The sequence below is a fragment of the Rhipicephalus microplus genome, chromosome 4, assembly GCF_043290135.1.
Source record: "Rhipicephalus microplus isolate Deutch F79 chromosome 4, USDA_Rmic, whole genome shotgun sequence".
NCBI classification, from domain to species: Eukaryota; Metazoa; Arthropoda; class Arachnida; order Ixodida; family Ixodidae; genus Rhipicephalus; species Rhipicephalus microplus.
The window spans coordinates 4,376,257-4,393,449 of record NC_134703.1 but is presented as its reverse complement, the minus strand read 5'-3'; the positions used below and the strand labels follow the sequence as shown (position 1 = coordinate 4,393,449).

At 42.6% G+C, this 17,193-nt stretch overlaps 1 protein-coding gene across 2 annotated transcripts in view; it reads left to right on the top strand.

The window, feature by feature from the left end:
* LOC142814152 (uncharacterized) overlaps positions 1-6,747 on the top strand; it is a 39,615-nt gene extending 32,868 nt beyond the window's left edge. The window contains exon 8 of one of the 2 annotated variants that reach the window (XM_075892121.1): positions 6,552-6,747. In XM_075892121.1, coding sequence (XP_075748236.1) covers positions 6,552-6,616 — 65 coding nt within the window. In that variant the 3' untranslated portion in view covers positions 6,617-6,747. Of the gene's footprint in view, positions 1-836; positions 1,249-6,551 lie in introns of those variants that run through there. The other variant, XM_075892120.1, reaches the window with a different exon arrangement.
* The last annotated feature ends 10,446 nt before the right edge of the window (positions 6,748-17,193 follow it).

Below are 17,193 nucleotides of genomic sequence, written 5' to 3'. Positions count from 1 at the left end.
GTTGCTCCTTCGTGACTTTGTGGCGCACTCACAATTCAGACGTCCGACGTTCGATTCGATGTGCTGGACGGAGTCTTTTTCTGGATTATTTTTTTTCGTGCGTTTTCATATTCTATATATACGGTGAGTGACGGTGACGCCGGCGGCAAAATCCAGCCAAGAGTGTTCATATAATTGCTATCGCAATAAAATAACTGCACATTCAAAATACACTGCACTATTTTCGCGGACAACACATGCACGTTTACGCCAAGTGATATTGTTTGACACGCGTTTTGTACAAATGTTGGAAGATATCGGTGCACCACGTGAGAGATTCATAGTATTTCAGGTATCTACTCGGACGATCACTTGCAGGTAATATTCATCTCAAGTTTTTAGGCAAGTACACGGAAGAGCGACAATGGTACCGATTCATCTCACCTGAAGATGCAAAAAAAAAAAGAAAAGGTGCGACTTCGTCACGCGCGCAAGAGCACGAAAGGGCAACGTTTAAAATTAAACAACTATGAATACCTCACTGGCGTGTGCGGTATCTGATCTCAAAGAGTCCATATAAAATGAGGGTTACGTAATATTATTATTTATAAAACATTGGACAAATTTGTCAGACCGCAATAATTTGCGATATCGTTTGGCTGTGTAGCATTCTCTTCATTGCTAGGAAAAGCTGTCCGCAAAGTGTAGGCTTAGAAGCGGGCTTTGAAACGCAAAGCAGATATCGGCGCACTCCTGTACCGGACAAAAGCTCATGGGCTTCGCTAAGACTGCTGCTTTTTTTGTTTTGCGCTGGTAAATCTATCTTATGGGCTTGGCGCGTTGCTTGGCGTTTGCAGGGTCCATATCGGGCGAGTTCGACGCTCGGACGGCCAACCAGCTGCCGCTCAAGCAGGACGGGGACGCGTCCTTCCAGGATCGCTCTGCTGCCGCCGGTCGTCGCGGCTGCTGCTGCTTCTGCGCGCTTCCTCTGCTTGGCCTGGTTCTCGCTTACTCGCGGGCGACGCTCAGGCTTTCCTTCTGATCACGTGGCGATTCGCTGGCCACTATTTCGTGCCGAAAACTGCGCTTCGAACCACCGACCTTTTTGTTTCCGGTGACTCCCGTCGCACCGGAGAACAAAACGAATTATGTTCCCGAGAAAGCATCGTCCCGTCGACCGTATTTGAGAGAAAGACGGGAAGTGTGAAAGTACCGTCGTTAAACGGGGCTCGTTGATCCCTATATTTGTCTTTTGGGTTTACTAGCGCAGTGTAAACAGAACACAAGGAAGAGTAGTAGACGGCTCGGGCTATGGTGATATTTGCGGTTGGGTCGTCTGCATCTCGCCTGCTTGTCCCGTTTCTATCGCGCTAGTGTCACGGACAGCGATCGTTGAAAATCGCACCCCCTTTTTTCAAGTCATGCACGTTAAGATGCCAGTCAGCTCTCCGAAAGACCTTACAAAAAGCAAGGTTGATAGCGCCTCGCGATAACTACTCATTCAGTGAGCTCAGTGGTAAGAAAAATATGTTTTAACTGGATTTTTTTACTGGTTCTTCTATATTAATAAACAAGACAAAAGAAAGCTAGAAAGATGCAAGTCAGTTGTAATTGGCTATGTGGCCCCTTGGAAGAGCCGTTCCAAAAAAGTAAGGTAACTGTAATTTAACGGTTTTCATTTAATAATTCAGGAAAATGAGAGCCCATTAGCTGAAGTAGTTCTGCTGTTCTCCAGAACCTTAGCAAAATATTGCGTTAAATGAATTAGTCGCCAAACGTATTGCACATTTGACACTGCATGGCAGTGATCTTCAATTCCACGTGTTCATTTCATTCGCAGTATCTTGAAACCTTACACGAGACACTTCGATGATTGACTAGCACATACCTAATTATTATTCACTCTAACGGTCTGTAGTGTATTCTGATATTTTAAGCGTAGTCAAATTTTACAAAATGAAAAGATAGACACCAAAAGATATTTTTTTTGTAGCACTCGAAGTTCTTACGCCGTCAGGGTCAACAAATTGAACGTTTTTGTCAAGAAATGAATAACAAAAGTCAGTTGATGTGAGTGTGTGTGGAAGTAAATATAGTTAGCTTTGTTCCCGAACTGTACCATTGCCTTTTTTGTTTGTGCTCACCGCGTGATAATTCGACATGCGCTGATTGTTTGTGTATCTAATCTGTTTGTTCGCGTTCTTCCAAGCGCGGTGAAAGTATGCCACTGCGTCACATCGGAGGCAGCTATATTGCACTTGTACGAAGTTTGAGTTTTCTACTGTGTTTTTCGTGCCGTTCTTGCTCATAATTTAATTTGCATCTTTTCGCCACGAAGTTCAGTCACTTGGCTTGTTTCATTGAAAAGATATTTCCAGACCTATGGCACCACATTTAGTAAATATCAATGCTATTATCAATAGCAGGCATGGCGTCTACGGAATAAGCAAAAAGACGTGGTTCGCCCATTTCACAAGTATGGAAATATTTTTTTTTCATATATTTATGTTGCCGTTTATGGACGTCTATTTCGAAAACCAGACTCTTTACGCGCTGTAACGGCACCCCTTTCAATGTGACGACAAAGACAAGTAGCCTAAAAAAAACGCACACGTGAGCACTATTACAACACAATAACGTTAGTGCACCACGAGACAAACAGTTTTTGAAGAAATGGAAGCGCTAGTTGCTAAAAATTGCGATACTCAACCAACACAAGTAAAAATGTATGGGACGCTATAAGCCGAAGAAATCTTGCATTAGCTTGCTGCTTCTCATAATTGCCACTAGCTCTCAAGGAAGCAAGCATTCGCGATTTGTCTGCCTTTGTTATTTTTTTTACTCTGTGGCATCGTGCTTCGCCATCCTATCAACACAAAGACATGTTGATATGATGTTACCAAGTGGCTCGCCATCTGGAGTGGAAGTTGACCAATAACAAAAAGTTATTACGAATGGAATACTTGGTGAACTCCTCCCGATGGGATTCTATCGCTAGCACTTCATAATTTAAGTCGTTCCTATTTCGTACCTCTTCAGCACCTCTTCAGCGCTTGTTCACGACGCTACTGCGTCAAGTAAAAGGTAGAACAACATTTGTTTTGCTTATTTCTGTGCTTGGGCGTCTAAAACAAGCGTTCCCGGCCCTGTACAGACTGTAGCCAAGAACTTGTACAGTTTTCTAAAAAAAAAAAAAAAACGAATCGGGAAGCTGGTAAATCATTTGACTATCACCCACCACTTTGCGTGATGCCTTTTATTTTCATTGAGTTTTGTTTTTGATTTCTGTCTCATCACTCACCCGTAGACGCCGATATATTGCACGTCGTTAAAAAAAACACGTTTTCATGGTTCTGTTTTCTTGAACTTACTTGCCTCACGTGCACATTTTCTTTGTGCAATTTGTTTCTTTTGATGAATCATCGCACAAAATGAAAAATACACACACACTGCTTCAAAGAGTTCATGGCTGATCAACTAGCCCATCAGCACATATTAGGTGTTATGTTTCGTTGATTTTTGAATTCATCAGCTTTGAGGCCAAATCATGAAGCAAGCAGAGCTCTACCTTGGGTTGTCATCAAGTACAGTCGCCAGAACAGTGCTTAATGTGTAAACCATGGTCTGTGAATAGTCCGCCGTTTGCTGGAAAATGTTCAGCAATGGGATTCTGAAGCTTTGCCACGGCAGCGCACAACAGTGACGGGGACAAGATGCTTGGAACGAATGAAGACTTTCAAGAAAGTTGGCAGAAGTCCTTGGGGTTACTGTCATGAGATAGTGCAGTGATACCGTGGGCTACTCAAGGATAGATTTGGTAAAGCCCGGGTGCTCCTCTTAAAGTCTCAACCAGTTTGCAGACTTTAACATCTTGAATGCAACTTATTTGATCAGGAGTGGTTGTCTAGTGGTGCCAAGATGGGTTCATGGGTGCGTTTGACCCGTGCTCAAACGTGTCTGTTAAGCTGCTAGTTGCAGCTATGGGCCACCTCGATATATGTTTGAGACAGGGGAAGTAGACTCACAAAAGCTAGTCTGCTTCCTCTCGAATGCTGTAAAATTTGTTTATCAATTGATCGGCGAGGCTGTTTCTGCATTCGCGTGTACTGATACATGCATGTGGGAGTTTTCCCAGAGCTCAAGCTTGCTTTTAAGTTCTCTTGGAAAAGTACAGGTGAAAAGGGTGTATCCGAAGGTTTTACAGCAGATTCATGCCTGCGTGTAACGTCACTGTTTTCAATGACCATTGAACAAACGAGTGTGGTATGAGCTTTGCGAAGTTTATAATTGGACTGGAAATGTTATCTGCACATTAGACGTTATTGGATGCCACGACTCACAATCCCACCACTTCGTGAACGCACAAAAAAGGACTTTTTAAAGCCTGCCCTATCTATACATTTGTCTCGGCCTTCGATCACCTGTCACGAAGTCATGTCCGAAGTTGCTGCGGCGCGATATGCCGACTATAGCTGATGAAATCGACCAAAGTTCTCGCGCAGCTCTTGGCGTGCGAAAAAGAAAATCCTGCAAAGAGTTTGTTTATCCACCGGCAAAAAGCAGCAAAATACGCGCATGTGTTTTTTGTTGATTGGTACAAAAAAAATCTTGATGCACAAATTTGGAGCCGTCTCCTGATTGGATATATTGGTAATTAGGACGTCTCGAGCTGACTATTTAACCATCTCTTTCTTACTTTCCTCTTTTTCTCTCTCTCCTTTGTGTTATTCTCCCTCCCCCCAACTCAAATTTAGGGTAGCCAACCGATTCAAGCTTGGTTAACCTGCCTGCCTTTGCTCTCCATTTCTGTCTCTTTAGAGGAAGTTCAACACGCAGTTTTTGTTAGCACAAACAAGTAAACAATCCACGACGTCACAAAATGTTAAGAAATGGTTGCACATACAAAAGACAGGTTATTTAGCATGTAAAAGTAAATGCTATGGATTTGAAAAAAAAAAAAGCTCCCGAATGTGCGAAGGAAGTCACATAGAAAAAATCTCAAATAATTGTAAAATACTTGGGATGTACACTACTGTTATAATGTGCATGACATTATTTGCGATAACATCTGCTTCTTAAATGTATTCTTTTATTTCATGGGACTAAAAAAAAGACAGTTATATAGACATGAAAACAAATGACCTGCACATCTTTTGTTGGAACTGAACGTGCATTCTTTTTTCGCCTCGTAGTGAAATAAGCTTTTTCACCCACCCTGTTGAAAGCAAGGCAGAAAAAAAAAACACACATGTGGTTGACTGAAAATACCTCCAATAAATATAAGAAAATGAACACGCAATGCTATTTCACCTCGACCTACATAATGAAGCAGCTTCTGGCGTCGCTTCGTGACATTGTTGACTCGCATTCAAGCAACTCGCGTCCGTGAAAACAGGAACATTGTGCCATTGCGTGCGTTCCATCATTATCATCGGCCAGTGTCATCATCGTCAGGCATAACTGAGTCATCGGCACAGCGCATTGCCAAATAACGAGCGCGTCACGTGCTGTTTGTTTGTGTTCATTGTGGAGACAGCGCGCTAACCTTTGAGCTATTAAGAGCGTTTTGTGTGTGGTCCTTAATTTTTTTTTGTTCGAGTGTTGGTCTCTCGACATCCTCACTCATGACTGTTCTCCTTTAACACTTGTACGAATAGTTAGTTGTACCTGTCTATTTCCTCTACTGTGTCTCTTTATTTCTGTACCAGTCGTCATTACTGTTTGCCTGTTTCTATGTCTTCAAAATAAGTGTGGTGTTCAAGTGCGTTTTAGTAGCGACTTATTTGCGTGACTTCTTTGTTTATGTTTAGAGATATATGCTCCGTTTCGTACATAGTGCGCTACGCACCCGATGCTGCGGTCTAGTGGTTATGGCTCCTGACTGCTATACCGAAGGTCGCGGGTTCGAATCTAGACCACTATGGCCGCATTTTATTGGAGCCGAAGTGCTAAAGGCCTGCGAACTTTGATTTGGCGGCACTTTAAAGAAGCTGGTCGAAATTTCCGGATCCCTCCTATATGGCGTCCCGCATAATCAAATCTTCGTTTTGGGACGTAGAACAATGATTATTACTCTTTTGCGTACGCTGCAGCGGAAGCGTGCACAAGAAGTTCGATCATAGAAATGCTTGGCTGGCCGCATTTCGTCGTCAGCAATCGTAGTTGCAAATGGCGGCGTGACGCTGAGGGGGACGCACCCCAAGGGCTACGAATGGGAATTAAAAAAAAATTTCCCGTAAAAAGTAACGAAGCGCTAATTGGTTAGCGATGGTGTACCATCAGCCGTTTACAACAGCTTGTGCATTATCGAGCTACGAAAACGCCCTCATTTATTGCTCAGCCTAAGTTTAGAACAAAATCAAGCAATGAATGGGGAAAACGATGAAATATTCATTGGTGCGGAGGCAGCTACAGCGCAAATCCAAGTCACGCCAGCCTCCGCAGTGTTGCACTATATGCATGAAACGGAGCATAGGCGATGTGTTGTAGTTCACTGCCTTTGTACTGTAAATGTTCACTGGTTTGTTCTGTGCGCATTTCTATGGTTGTCTATTTTCCCTCTATTTTTGCAGGCGTTTTGTTGAATGAAGGACGCCAGAATGAAAGCACGCGCGTCGGCCACGTGAAATTGCAGTAGCGTTTACATCCTGCTGACATTACTAATGTACATACTTTGGATGTTCCAAAAGAGTGTAGCGTTTTAGTGGTGCTGGCAACTAAAAAGCCAGTAGCCATGTGAAATAATAAAGAAACGCCTTAACATTTGTACGTGCAGTGTTTGTCTGAGTTCTATTGACCCGTATTTGGGATACAAGATTAAAAAAAGAATGCTTCCTGTTTTTGGAAGAACTAGCTCGCTTCAATGAACGCATGTCCACTCCTCTCTTCCACCTACTCTTGTTTTCAAAGAAGAGACATCGAACGTCTCCTCTTCGACAAGCATCGGCCCTGAAATGAAGCGACTACTTCTACTGATGCCTCACACACACTCAAATCGGCTTCAGCATGGTTCACATTTAGAAATCTTAACAGACTTCAATATGGATATTAAGTGCCTTATACTCTTTGATGTTGCCTTTCCTCTGTCGATTTTCTTGCAATTTCTCTCTCTTTGCACCATTTCTTTTTATCTTCTTTTATTCCCCTCAATCCTTTCCCTAGCACAGGGTAGCCAGCCGATTTAAGAACTGGCTAACCTCCCTGTCCTTCTTCCTAAACTTTCCTCCTCCTCCTCCTTGAAACAAAGCGCACACCTGACGTGTACGGGCAAAGGAAACACAGGACACGGGATCTGACTAACAACTAAGCACTTATTGTTCATACGCCATGATAAATATACATCACGTATCAACAACAACAACAACAACAACAACAACAACAACAACAACAACAACAACAACAACAACAAGAGACACTGCAAAAAGGAGCGAATCCTGACAGATACACACTCAAAGTAGTTTAACAAAAAAGAACTATGATTATCCAGCCGCGATAGGAAGGCTAACTTTTTATCTAAAATTGCCGTGGTGTCACTAGTCCCATTGATAGAGAAGAAATCGCTGGGCTAATTCCAAGGGCTGACATATCGGCCCCTGAAGTGCACCACGAAAGCGCAGACAATTTAGTGTTGATCCCTTTGGCACTTTAGCGAGCACCGGCTGGGGTTCGAAGAATGAGGAAGAGCTGAGAGTTGTTAACAAAACAAAATAATATTCTCGGAGAAAGCAGAACAAACAACACACAAACGTGCACATTCGGCAGTTATCAAATACAATACAACCCGCAAGGTACTACAATAAACGCAAAACAACACTCGCGTTAATATGCATTCTCTTGCATTAACCAACCAAGACAATTGTAACTAAAATGTTCGTGAAACGTATTTGGTCTAAAGTTCTCGGAATCAAGCTTAAATGCTTCTCTAACAGTAAACGCTCACACTATATCCAGGCACCGGTCGTCGTCTCGCTGCGTGCGAGATTTCTCTCCCAGAAAACTCTCGCCTCGTAACTGACCACACTTCGATAACCAAACTTCTTCGCCAGTAACACGTCGGTCACTTATGCTCTACTACTACAGGACACGTATTTGCCCACTGGCGGAATACGCACTGCAAATTCACCTGCTTTGTGCCTGTGGGACAAGCCTTCGCTCACTGGCTGATAACTCACTTCGTCTTCTTCTCCGGCTGCTTATACGGTCGCCCCGAGTTCTAGATGTTTCCAGGCTTTTCGTCAGCGCACTGCACAGCCAACATCGGGGAAGGGGCGCGACCGTTCTCCATAATTTCCATGCCCCATGACGCAACCAGGGAGTGACTTACTTCTTCCTTCTCGATATTTTTAGAGTTCGCTCGGCATATCATCCCGGACTTCGTCGGCGTGGCGGTGGCTTTTCGAGGGGGAGAGGAGATGCGAACGCGGCATCTCTTGATGCTTCTTCGTTGCCTCGGCGCCTGCTTTTCACGTAGCCGTTAGAAATCGGAGGCGCGTGCTTTCTTGAGTGCTCATCTGTGACACCTGGAAGGGGTACTAGCGCCGATGTCTTTTAAAGCAGACGGGTGTCCTGAAGGACGAGTTGGTGCATTATATTGTGAGTGAACAGTGCAAAAAAAAAACAAAAAAACAAGACTACAGTGGAGAAACAGTGTGTTTTTCCGATGCAGTCTCGATTTTCCCGCTGTATTCTAGGCTCACGATGTTTTGCGCTTTTACGATTTGTGGAATCAATTTTTCACCAGACCTGCATAGTACACTCGTGCTGCTGCATTGAGGCGAGCGTTCACAATCTCTGCAGTGGATGCTCAGATACCCTGAAATGCACATGGTCACATTGTACTTATGCTATAAAAATTTTTCATGAAGTCAACTGCCCGTTTGGTTGAGTTAGGTGTGGCCGCCGATCGGGGGAATAGAATAAGCGACGCCCTCAATGCATGGTACCAACTGATCGCAATGATTTGTGGTGCAGCCTACATTCGTACGACACATCTGATTCATTTGTTTGCAAATGCTTGACGAGCAATTACGAGCTGAAAAAAAAACAAAAACGTGTATCCCATTTCAGCTGCCTATCTTTGCCAGGTTGTGCGAGATGCCTTGCGCGCAGAGGATGACCGCGGACCTCTTGTCTTGCTCCCTTATGCCAGTATTTTTTGTCCTTAGCATTGCCTGCGCTTCTAAGAATGAGAGTTATCAAGTACCCGGTTAGCAGTGGCATACTTTTATGACATACTCCTGCATATTCCTCAGGACAGCACAGTTCCTAAATAAATAAGGTGGTGCGGCAGGGGCTTATCTGCAAGTCCCAGCTGTTAAGTTAAAACATCATTTTCGTGCTTGCTCTGAAAAATTTTGTTGCACCCTTTTCCGCTTTTATAGGCAAGACCTAACTAATAGATATATTAGTGGGTGCTGGCAGCCAACATTTCAGAATAATCTCATTGGGAACTAATTTCGTGTCGCTGTCGTCTCACTTGCTTTCGTTTCTCTCTATTTTTTGTAACTCTTTCTAATAATTTATGTTGACACTAATTGGCAAACCGCTAGGAACAGCAGCAAGACGGCTGCATGAATTTTCGTTTTTTTTTTCAGTTCATACGTCTACGCTAAGGTGGCTGCATATTATCGCGGCCTGAAGCTAATACACTCCTGCCAAATTCTATTAGCCGCAGTCGGATTGCAGCCTGACATCCTGCCGCACCGAATAACTACATGCCACTTTCCATCGAAGAAGAAGAGGAAGAAGAAGACCTCAGACTATTCGTTGTGACCATCTTCTCTCTTGTAGATCTGCTGTATATGTTTGCATATAGGATTATTAGATAGAGTATGCATGGCACTAAACCTCTGTTGAAGAGAAATATAAAAAAAAAACAACTGTGCTCGCGACAGTAGTTCTCTTTATTGCATAAGAAATGTCAGGAATGAAAACTGAAAAAAGTATTTTATCTTTTTTTTCTTCATGACCATTAGATCTTCCAAAATGACATTCCTAACGTGATACTTGATACCATAGTCTGTTCTTTTGTGTCACTTAATATAGAACATATAGGGAGTCCGTTATGACGTGGTTATTTGGGTAGAATTGTCGTGACAGTTACTACTTATTCTCGCGAAGTTATCTTTAGAGCCTTTCGCGTCGCATATCACTTGTCGCCCCCTCCCCCCCCCCCCTTTAAGCAGAGTACGGTGCAGGCCCCAGCGAGGTGCGCTACTATATGGTGCGGGGAGAATACTGCCCCACTACTCTCTTAAGTTGGCGTAGGTAATTCAGGGAGCGTAATGAAAGTGTTAAGGGTTATCGAGTGACATGTGTTCATTTACACTGAAAAAAAAAGGAGCTGAGAAGTTACCGTCGTTAATTCGATTAAGTTTGATAATTTTCAGTCCAGTATATAGGGCCGATAAAACTACGGACATTTTTTAGCTAGGACATTGCCGGGTAATGATAGCATCTCGTGACTATCGCTAACAATGCTTCGCATTTTGCACAAAACTGAGTTTTTTTTTTGTTGTTGTTCAAGCGCTTACTAAGATGCGAATCATGGCAGAGGTGTACTGTGTTTCTAAACTGGCTTGCCGCGTCGTACATTCTATAGTGGAATTTGTTGTAGCGTGTTCGCAACAAGAAGACCAGTACTATTACTAGAAAACACGCAAAATTGTTCTTTCGGTAAGCTGAGCGATGTGGTTGGTGTTGCTACCTAAAGAAAATTATAGCAGCTTCACACTTATGGTACTAAGCTTTAATGATGCGTGGAGCTGAACGTCCTCCCTTGTATATGTATATTTTTTTCTGTCTGTCTTCATATGTTTCAATTTGTTTGTCTCTGCTCGTATATTTCTCTTTCTTTATTAATTTGTTTATCCTCCTCACTTTTTCTTCATTTCTTTCTCTTCCTGTATTTTATCTTTTCTCTTTTCTATTTCTCCATTTTTCTTTGTTTCTATTTCTATCTCTTTGCCTTTCTTCGATTGTGTATATTTGCCTCTCACTCTCTTTCTATACTGTTTCGTTTTTTTTCTATATCTTTTTGTGTTTATTTATTTCTCTTATATCGTTTTCTATATTTCTGCCATTTCTTTCTTTCATTCTTCCTTTTATCTCTATTTGCATATTTCTTCTACGCTTTATATGCTCGTTCTTTCAACAGATCTCTATACATTACAAAGCTATGCTATGCTCTGCTAGCACACCGTTATAGTCGAAGAGGGTCCCGACGCTACACTCCGGATTGTTGTTACACCAGTTGGAATAACGCCTCGCCAATGTTAATTTTTTTTTCGCTAAAAAAATTGATAAATTTTTCTTCCTTTCTGTTGCTTTCTCTCTCTTTGTGTAGTCGTTCTCTCACCTATCAGAGTTATTGCATCTCACGCCGGACAAATTGGCACACGGGTTCTCGTAGCGAAGCAGGAAATGAAGAAGAGGATGAACGAGTAGAACAAGATGAAGAGATCACGTGCCGGTTTATGATTATAATAATTTGTGTTCGCAACTAACGGGAATCAACTGGTCTCATATAGCTGCACGGTGTAATAAAGATGCTATGCAGTTGATGGTATACTGCTTTCAACATTCTATTGTGATAGCGATTATGTGGAGACTGTCGGCGGGTCTTCGTCGCCGTGCTCTGTATATTGACCCAATATGCAAATATCGGCCCATACACATTGTATGTTCTGCGCGCGAGTACGAACTCTTTAGCACCGAACGTGAACAAGGCTCAAAGAGCTAGGTAGAGTAATGCGAGATTGAATCGAGAAGAATGAGCCTCAAGGCTTACTTCGTGTGACATTTCTATTCGTTGCTATGACATTCGTTACGAGCAAACAATAAAATTACACTTAGAATTGTTCACACAGGCCGCAATGCCGTTACATTTACCGCATATTAGCTAACATACATGGTTAAATACAGGTCTTACTCAACGTCATTGAATATCCAGTAATGTTTTACAACACAATATGCCGCGGCACTGAAACGCTCCTAGTCTACGTAACGATTGAACGTTGGCGCAGCCTTAATGTTTAGTCAATTATTCGTAAAGAAGGCACGGACATATGAGATGTAGAAAGACGGGTGACGCATGCCACGCTTGTGTGCGCTGCACTGTCGTAAAAGAAGTAATGCCAGTAGGTGGTTTATATGTAAGTAGCTTGTCAACATACAGCGAAATCGGAAGCCGCCCTGTTGTATGAATGGCGCGTGCATAACAAATGCCAGCTTCTTTCATACCGCACTTTAAAGTTTCAACTTGTACTCTACTAGATACACCGATTTTGAAAACATTCAGGGCAGAATGTAGGCGTTGTGGCATAACGAAGCCAATATCACCATCGTCTCACCACAAGGACAGTGTTTCATATGTATTTCATATGTATTTATGTCGCTGTCATCATCTTTAGTCTTCATGAGCACGTGTTTCTTATTTCTACTACTCCTAAGTAGGCGCGTGAGGTTTATTGAAGATGTGTTTAATTTTTGATTCAGACATCAATGCTTGAAGCAGTAGCTACAGGCACGCCACAAACCGACTTGAGAAAACTTTTAACTCAAAAAGTGTGCCTCGCGAATGAAGAAGCTGGCAGCAGGATCAATATATTAATTTGAACCACCTAAGTTCGTGCCTTCTTTTTTTTTCTCGTTTCTCTCTCTCTCTCTTGTCTTATGAGAGTGGAAAAATCATGCTACGAACTCAATGAACATTACAAATTCAGAAAAGTTTGAAGCTAACAAAATATCGAGGTGATGGAGTGACCAGCAGTGGTTTAATAATTGCTATCTTTGCAGTTATAATTCCTAGAAAGTGCACGAGTGACTGCGGCTCTCCTCAAATAATACAAGAAATCCCGAAACGTTGGTTCACCACCATCTTTCGTGCCATCAGTCCGCCTTGTGCGTGTTAAGGATAATTTTTCTAAAATGACCACGAAGATTCAATGAAATTGAAATCAAGATAGTGTAACTTGTTTTTGTGAAAAAGCTATATAAAAATTTCGCAACACACACACACACACACCCACGCACACACACACACACACACGCACACACACACACGCACACACACACACACACACACAAACAAACACGCACACACACACGCACACACACACACGCACACAAACACACACACACACACACACCCAAATACACACACACGCGCGCGCGCACGCACACGCGCAAATACACACACAGGCACAGACACGCACACACAGAAACACACGCACGCACGCATTATAGAGTTAACACTCGAAGTAACACGCGGCAGAGAATGATTCTTTCGATCGGGATACTTCCGATGACATTTGAAGTGTAAGTGTTGGGTACAGGTTGGTGAACTGTGTACTCGGAATACCGGGAATATTCTCCATCGAATGTAGGCACGGACAAGCCAGCGTACATTTGCGTATTCCTCGGCTCTTTATAGCAAGCAGAACGATTTCCTGCAAACCATTTCCAGAATCATTCCTAGCAGCATTATTAGTCCAGAGCATTAGTCCAGCACATTTGGCCCTATTGATCGAGTAATGAATGATGTGAACACCCCTCTAAACGATATACATAATGCACACAAGTAAGATTGCAGGCGCTTTTATTACAGGCCCTTCCAGTGCACCCCCCCCCCCCCCCCCATAGAAAACTGCAGCATTGCAAGAAGTCGGCTTCGCCACTGCTATTTTTAGACATCGTTCTATAGCTGCTGGGCGTGCATAAATGTGAAAATATGGTAAATAACTCTTCTGTGTCTGTGTTGTGCGTAATAGGACTGTGCTAGAACGCCGAAATTTTATCTTAGGTTTGAACTAAGGGTCCCCAAACAAAAACGCCGAATTTGTGGGATTCGCACCGAGTCGGTCATTAAGTAGTTTAGCTGGCCTAGGCGCCTGCGGTCAAAATAATTGCTTCAGCTGGCTCCAGACTAAGTGCCAAAATAGACAAAAAATTATTGAAGGTAAGAAGGATGAAAATACAAAGGGAAAGTTAGGATGAAATTACCGAAACCTTAATGAGGGATCAAGACGCAGACCACCACACACAAAAAAAAAATCTACATGCCTCGAAAGTATTCCTGAAACAATTAGAAAAGGTAATTAAATGTGAAGGCTCATTATAAGAAAAGCCGCTCTCCTGCGTAAATTATATTCCCCCGCACATTTGGCCATTTATTTTCTCGCAGACCATGGCTTGCACGCTTGTGATTGACTAATTCGCCAGTAATAACGACTCGCTGTTCTCTCAACTTTTATCATATAGTGAATGAGTGTTGCATTGGATCTATAATTTTCCGTAATGTATAAGTGCGCAAACTGCGCTCGAAGTAGCCCCGGCATAAGCACTTCCGTGTCACCGAATCTTGACCAAACATGTGCGGATCCCTATTCATTTATTCATTTTTTCTTTGCGTCGCGCTTTTAAATGAAGCAGAAATGGAGCGGAATCACTACTGAAAAAAAAAAGTAGAGTGGGTCGGGTAAAATCTTCGTTTAGTAGTGCAGGCTGTCGGTTTTAATTCGATGACGAAGTTGCAAGTACCCCATAGGCACTAACGTTCTACTTCGCTGATTTTGTAGGTAAATTGATTGCCATTGAAGAAACCAGTTGGTATGTTTCCTTGAAGGTGCCCAAACTGAATGACCGTTTGCGGTGACAAGGAGCTGTTATTAAGTCTGTGGCAACGATGCGACCTTCTTTCCATTTCAAGTTTTCGTTCCCTTTTTCCTTAATAATAATAATAATAATAATAATAATAATAATAATAATAATAATAATAATAATAATAATAATAATAATAATAATAATAATATTATTATTATTATTATTATTATTATTATTATTATTATTATTATTATTATTATTATTATTATTATTATTATTATTATTATTATTATTATTATTATTATTATTATTATTATTATTATTATTATTATTATTATTATTATTATTATTATCGTAAAACGTTCTATCTCACAAACGAGCGCGTAAGTCGAATAGTACAGTTGATCAGACTTATTTTCATTGATTAACTTCAATTAGGAGCTAACTGAGCACACGATGTGTTTGCGCAGCATAACGAACACACCACTTAGGTATATTCACGTTCGAGCCTGTCTCTAATCCGAGCCTGTCGGTCAGTCCGTAATCGCTATTGCTTTGTGGTAGATGCAGCGCGCGGCGATGGCAGCCCGATATATAAAAACCGGCGATGGTACGCAGCTTTAAAAGGAGTCGTCATAGGCCCTAGACAACTGAAGATCTTATTTTAAGAGCTGACTTGACCCTGGCCGAGCCTTTCATGTTCGAGATACGTAAACCGGTAGGCGTCACAAACAATAGGTAAATTTCTCTACTTACGACTGGTCTATAGGCCAGCCATAAGGAGAGAGATAAGTAGAGAGAGAGAGAGAGAGAGAGAGAGGTACTAAAAATCAAGGCAACAATTAGCCCAGCAAAAACAGGTATGCGCCACAGATATCTGCGAGGCCTATCATAAAGCATCATGATCATGAATGCGTATGAGCCAAAGAAATGTTGGTCAATCGCACTGCGCACGACTTGCCCTGAATAGGAAGAAGTTAACCACCCAGCAACTGACGTGCGCGCTAGTATAGTCACGGGAGACTTGGTGGTTATAAGAGGTAGTGGCTATGCTACCGCCTCAAAGACTATTGAAGAGTGTTTAATAAAGCGCAGTTATACAGCATATCGGAGAATCTCAAGCTTCTTTGCAAACCTCTCTATATCAGTGGTGTGTCCACGATGCAATAAAACTTTACTATCACCTTCAAGCTTAACAAAGAGCGTTTAACAAAGACGAGTGATGCAACACATCTGGAGGACTTACAGAACACAGAAATGCGCTCACTTAACTTCGACAACGCAACCAGCTTCGCCGTGTCGTCGGTGTGCGCGAAGAGGAGCATCGTTGTGTCTTTGTCCTGAAGGGCCCGCGGCAACGAGGAGGAGCGTGCGACGAGTATTGATGGTGTTCCTGCGAAAAACCGGGCTGTTGAACGCGTGGTGACAGACGCCTGTACAGTTCATTAGGTGTTCAGGCGTAACGATTTTCAGGCTTGTAGCCCATGCTAACCCCACCTGCTGCATCATCACAACCACAATCTCCACCGCGCGCCACCGTACCGATGGGCTACATTGATTGCTTGTGCCGTAAAGACGACGAATGAAAAGCTTCGCCATTTACTCCTTTCACGAACAAGAACGCACGAATATCCGGGTGTTTCTCTCAAAGACCTTTGCACGTTGACGCACGCATCTATAATAAATCTTGTCACCTCCGCAAAGTAAGGCTTGCCGTCATGCGGCGGCATTGTGGTGCAATGGGTGAGACATCTGCTTCGTGTGCATGCGGTTCCAAATAAATTCCAGTGCCTAGTGTGACTTGCCAGTTAATCTCACAGATGTTGATGAACGGGACACTGTCGATTTTATAATTAGCCGTAGTTACAATTTCAATTGTGAAATCGGCTAAGAAACGCTTGCGATAGCCTAAAGAAATACTTTTTTCCACAACCTCCACAACCGCGTCAGGGCCAGGCCGCCTATGGAAGTGTGACGCTTAACCGTAGGCCAGGAAATATTTGACTTTCGGAAAAATTTTGCATTACGGAAATATAGCACATAATGAAATGCGCATATCATCAAAAAGTACCAAATATGGAGGGAGATGTAGCAAAAGAGAGTCTTTGGAATTAAAAACATGCTTTTATTTTTGTTCGTTCAATAAAGTGTGCCTATAGACCATTGGGAAGGTCACAAAATAACTGCAGCACTTATACACGAGTAATTCGAACTTGATAACACTGCATTTATTTCTTCGTAACCACTGATGCCACGTGCCCGAAATGGGTGCCTCAATAATCTCTCTGAACCGTATACTCACTCGAAAAGCCTGGCGGAAAACTTAAACGAGAGATGTGCAACGTTTTTCTTTTTGCACAACTTTTCTCAGACACGTTATAATTTATTTATTTATTTATTTCCGCCATTACTACCACGAAAGCTGGCGATTGCGCCAGCATGACGCATGGCTAATATGGCGGGCGATTGAGGCCACTGACTCCGTTCAGCAGTGACCGTAAAATACGAGAAACCACGAGCGAGTAAAGAAGAAAACTTGTGCGAAAAGGGAGGAGATTTTAGGCCGTGTAAGGTCCACTCTGAGCCCGTTCGCGTAACAACGCCCCGCTGAAG